Source organism: Quercus robur, chromosome 12 (genome assembly GCF_932294415.1).
Source record: "Quercus robur chromosome 12, dhQueRobu3.1, whole genome shotgun sequence".
In the NCBI taxonomy this organism is placed as follows: domain Eukaryota; kingdom Viridiplantae; phylum Streptophyta; class Magnoliopsida; order Fagales; family Fagaceae; genus Quercus; species Quercus robur.
In genome coordinates this window covers 22,616,505-22,621,923 of record NC_065545.1, presented here as the reverse complement: position 1 = coordinate 22,621,923, position 5,419 = coordinate 22,616,505, and the positions used below count along the sequence as shown (strand labels likewise).

Below are 5,419 nucleotides of genomic sequence, written 5' to 3'. Positions count from 1 at the left end.
ATACAGTTTTGTATCTCATACAAAACATACACAGTGGAAAATTAATGGATTTACTTCATTCGCAATTGATAACATATACTATGTAAATTTCAGAATTTAAGAACAAGAGAACGTATCTTGGTGCAGTGAAATTCAAAACCAAAGATTAGAAGTACTTGGAAACACTTTTAATTTTCACTCCAATTCCACTTATACCCAAGAAGTGTGGTCTCTCAATCAGTTTATACGTATGTGTTCAAGGGAGAATAAGAGAGTGGCTTACACTCACATACACATCATTTCATATATTATTATGCATTACAAAATTCTGTATATTTCTCTCATTATATATAACTGATTATCTAATTTGGCTAACCTTTTAGGTCATTCCAATTGGGTTTTAATATGTGGCTTGGAGTGGAACCAAAATGGACAAATAAGACACTGACTCCAATGGGTTTTAGGCCTTTCTATCAACTCTCAACAAGCCCAAAATTACCATTAATTATATTTAATACCACTATATAAATATAATTGCACTCTAGGCCTTATTAATAAATTATATCCCAAGACTTTATTATACATTCAATCCCTTCATTAAAATATTTGTAGTAATACAAAGTCATGAATGTTGATTGTCATTTTAAAGATTACTACATCTTAATCATTGAGTACCCGGTTTAATCTTTTAAGTTATTCATCATATATTTATGAAATCCAATTTCATAAATATATACTTTAGTAACTTCTTACTAAAGTGGTTAGACCTAACACTCTAAATAATCAAACCCATTAAACTTATATCAAGGGAATATTTTATATCTCCGTTAAGAGATTATGAATTTCATCTTAAGAATATATGTTCCTTCAATATTAAATGTGACTACCAAACATACTGAGGTTTTGATCGTGACTTTAAATCTCACTCCTGATATATCAAAGCAGCCTACACTTCATGATCTGGTTCATTATTCTCTCAGGATTTAGAGTTCATGTAAATATAAGTTGTGAGATTTATTATTCATTTGACAGTCGTTAGTAGAAGAATAAATCTCACAACGGTCTAGTTCAATATGTCTTAACACTTAAAACATATCAACTAGAAATCTCCACTTTCATGATCAAGACAAATTATCTTAGTTGATATATTATAGTTTTCGCAGATGAAATGCCCAATTTCATCACCGACTATGAACTAAAATTCTGAATTTACAAAGAATTTGTGATTTATATCTTCTGTGACTAAATCACATACTATATATCCTATGGACTATATGATAATGTCCAAATATTGATGTTACCATTATTTTAGATAATAATAAAACAACTTTATTAATCACAACATAATAACATACATAGCATTATATAATAGGATTTAAAGGGCACATATCCTAACAAATATGAAGTATAATTTCTAAATATATAGACACGTGTGGTTTCAATTTTTTTTTTTAAAGCATAAATCATATATCTGAAATTTTCAATTAGAATTAAAATTTATGATTAAAAATCATGTCCAAATTTTTTGTGCTCTATATTCCATAAGTTATAGTTTTGTGTGTGTTTGATTTTTTTTTTTTTAATTTTAATTATCTTATAAGAAAAGAAAAAGAGAATTATAAAAATTGAAGTATAAAATTGAACTCTTATTGTGTGTTTGGATCCACGTTTGCGCATCTACGTTTTCTTATTTGTGCGTTTTCCTCTTTTTTCTTTTTTCCCAGCTGCAGTTGTTGACCATTCTAGATCCAACAATGCGCATCAATGGTACTGTTCATGTACTGCTTGTGCATTGTTCACTACTGTTTGTGCACTGTTCATCAGAAAAAAAAAATATATATTAAAAATGGGTCTCACGGTACTATTTACACATTTAAAAATTATTTTGCTACCGTGTTTTCAGTTTTCAGTTTTCAGTTTCAATAAAAATAAGTTGTATCCAAACGGATCCTTAATATAGGACGGAGGATTTTCATTTATAAATGAGTGGAGGAGATTGGGGTATGGTATGAGGAGAGTGTAAGAGCCTATTCACCACCAACACCCCCCCCCCCCCCCCCTCCCCCAAAAAAAAAAGATGGATTATAAAAAAAGCGCCAAATTGCACACGCACATAGAAAAAATATGTTGCCACTAGAATTATGTTTAAAAGTTGCCAAAATATGTTGAGACTGTGGCATAGGTCATGGACCATGGTTCTCTGTTTAAGAAAAGATGCGAAAGGTGTTAGGTATATCCATTCCACTCCCACCTCCGACAATGGCTGCCTATGAAATTCATATTTTAATTTGATTTGTGGAGAATATTCAATTATGATGATGAGCCATTTTCCAATTGGCTTCGGTGGAGATCATGACGTTAATATGTTTTATAGACAAGACTAGAAACATTACAGCTAGAAGTGAAGGTTGCTTACGCAATTGCTTATCACGAAATAGCTGAATTTTCCAAATTTTCTTGCTTGCGTTTGATAATCGCATTTTCTCGGATAAACACCTGGAAGAAAGATTCTTTCCGTGTCTCATTTTTCTCACATTGAATCCACTTGAAACGCAGTCAAAAACTTTTAGGTGGGGAATCCTATCAAGCAGGAAGACTGACGAATGAAACTGTTTGTTTGGATAGAACTTATTTTGTTAAAATTGAAAATTGAAAATATTATAGTAGTAAAATAATTTTTAAATGTGTGAATAATATTATAGGACTCATTTTTAATAAAAAAATTGATAAAAAATGAAATTTATAGGTCTATAAACAGTGCACGAGCGAAATGTCAAAAAAAACACGGCTAAACAGTACTGAACAATACTCCACTGTTGCACTTGTCTCCTGAAACACGTGTAGAAAAAATAGAAAAAAAAAAACAAAACAAAACAAAACTCAAAAGCAAAACTCCGGGGATCCAAACCCACCCTAAGTCAATAAACCATATTTCCTTATCAAATTCCAAGCTTAAATATTTATTACATTCATCAAACATTTACTTGAGAATTTCAAGATCTACGAGGAGGGTTGAAAATTTGAGGGTCTTGTATATCAAAATTAGTGAAAATAGCTCTAATGAAACAAGAAAACCTGACAATCTCATCCAACCCCAAAAATGGGAATCTCAGAATGATGAGCATATTTTGTTAAACAGAAACAAACCCATCAACTAAGAAGCTCGGACACGAACATAAACTAAGAAGAAGAAGAAGCACAGAAACGGAACCCCAAATAAAAAGTGTCCGTGTTTCCTTAAACATAATAAAGAGAGAAAATCCAGGAACATGATAACCATCAATGTGATCACAAATTAGATTTACAAGAGTCAAGAGCTTAAAAAAAAAAAAAAAAAAGTTTTAGGGCATTCCTAGATTCAAAAACAATAAAAAACAAACATAAAAAAAAAAAAAAAAAAAAAAAAAACATTGGGAATAAAATGCTAAGCGAACCAAATTGAAACAACAACATACAAAGCTTTTAGAGATTGAAATCCAAAACGCATCCACAACCCAACAATCCATAATAATAACTGGAGTACATAAAACATAAAAACACATTTGATTAAAATGATAAAACAAACTACTACTACTACTACTACATCATCTACAAAATACAAACCCAATGAGAAATCCAAACGACCTTCCATAACAATTTTAACATATCAAGCCTTTTCTACATAGCACAACCCCAAATTATTAAACACCATTACAATGACTCATCACCACAAAACCGACTTCTACTAACAATGAAAGATCAGAGACCGATGGATAGGATTATTGATCAAGGCATGAACATATCAGCCATGATCGGCTGGATCGGACGGTTGAGCTGCCATGGGTTCATCATAGAATCAGGAATCTCCGGAATATCCACGGAGAATCCACTCATTTCTTCCATCATCTGAAGCACCGAGTTCAAGGATCGCAAGCGATCTGTGAGTTCCGCATGCTGAGCTCTGAGAACGTTATTGGCGGATTCGATCGCCCCGTAGTTCTGCTCCTTGGCGTTGATCTTCTGCATCAGATCGCGATTCGAGAGCTGCAACCGAGTCACCTCGTCCGTCAGATCCTCCAGCTGCTTCTGCTTCCTCATCCGAGATCGCCTCGCCGATTCGCGATTCGACAGCATCCTCTTCCTCTTCCTCTCGTCAATCGCCACATCCGATCCAGATCCAGATCCAGATCCGGATCCCGAACTCGCAGGTCGTTGAATCGAAGCCATTAATTACAAATTCTTTTTTTCTTCCGAACGAATTTGTCAAAATCTATGAAAATTAGGGTTTCTAAAGAGTTAGACTACAAAATTAAAAACAAAGATCAGGCTTAAAGAGAAATAAAATCAAAATCAAAGATTTAGGGATTTAGATCTAGTTCATGAAAACACGTAGAACCAGTAGAGAAATACAACGGAAAACGAATGAAGCAATCGAATTCGACGCATGAGGATGGTGTGTGTCATAGAAAAACTAAATTCATTGAGAAAATCGGAATCGAATACCCTAGATTTCAAATTGAAGAGCTTAGAACTGATAGGGCTTTTGGGTTTTTGAAGATAGAGATAAAAACGATAACAATGGAGGCGGAGAATAGTAGTGGTTGAAAAGTGAAAGCAAAGAAGATAAACATATGCGTGGAATTGTGGTTTTATAGAGGAAACAAAAAAAAAAAAAAACGTGTTGGGGTTATTGTGGGTATTATTATTTTATAAAATTTTGTGGGGTTTTTATACGGTGGGTTTGAGCGGATTTTGAGGTTATTGGTGTCGGTGTCAAGGCTGGCGTGCTAGGTGACGCCAGCTGCAACGTTTAAGGCACTTCTTTCTTCGGGACAGCTCTTTTTTATGCTTTTTATGGTTCGAATATTCTTTTGCTCGGTCAAACTTTGCATTTAAACTCACCTTGGATAAAGTTTTACTTTCTACTAAAAATACTTTTGTTATTTTCAAATACATGAAAATTCTTTTTTTCTATTAAAAAATATATATATATATATATATATATTTCTAAAGTGAGGTTTTAGAATGATTCAAATCTAGTTTAGTTATTTACTTTTTTTTTTATATATTATAATTTAATCATTAAAAAATCAAATCATTACTTTTTTTTTTTTATTGAAAAAACATTACAATGATATTGTCTATTATGAGATAGAAATGTTGTCAATTTAAGAGACGTTAAATAGAGAAATAATAATGATAACGATGACCCTATTTAGAAAATAAGCTAGAAATTTATGTGTTTATCTCAATTTTTGTGTTTATTTTTATTTTGAAAATATAAATAAAAAATTACAGTTGTAATTACAAAAGTTTTAAAGATTATACATTCAATTTTTTTATAAAAATAAACTAGATTTAAAGTTTATCTAAATTCTAAACACACAAATTGAGTAGATGAAAATAATTAATTAAACAAAATGCACATACATATTACTAAAATACTTGTATTATATATATT

General features: G+C 31.6%; 1 protein-coding gene across 1 annotated transcript; it reads right to left on the bottom strand.

Annotated features, from left to right (window-relative positions):
• Positions 1 to 3,448: 3,448 nt before the first annotated feature.
• LOC126708997 (bZIP transcription factor 53-like) lies at positions 3,449 to 4,600 on the bottom strand. Its single transcript, XM_050409059.1, has one exon. It carries the CDS (start codon positions 4,183 to 4,185, stop codon positions 3,745 to 3,747), a length of 441 nt encoding a protein of 146 aa, XP_050265016.1. The 5' UTR covers positions 4,186 to 4,600; the 3' UTR covers positions 3,449 to 3,744.
• Positions 4,601 to 5,419: the final 819 nt, after the last annotated feature.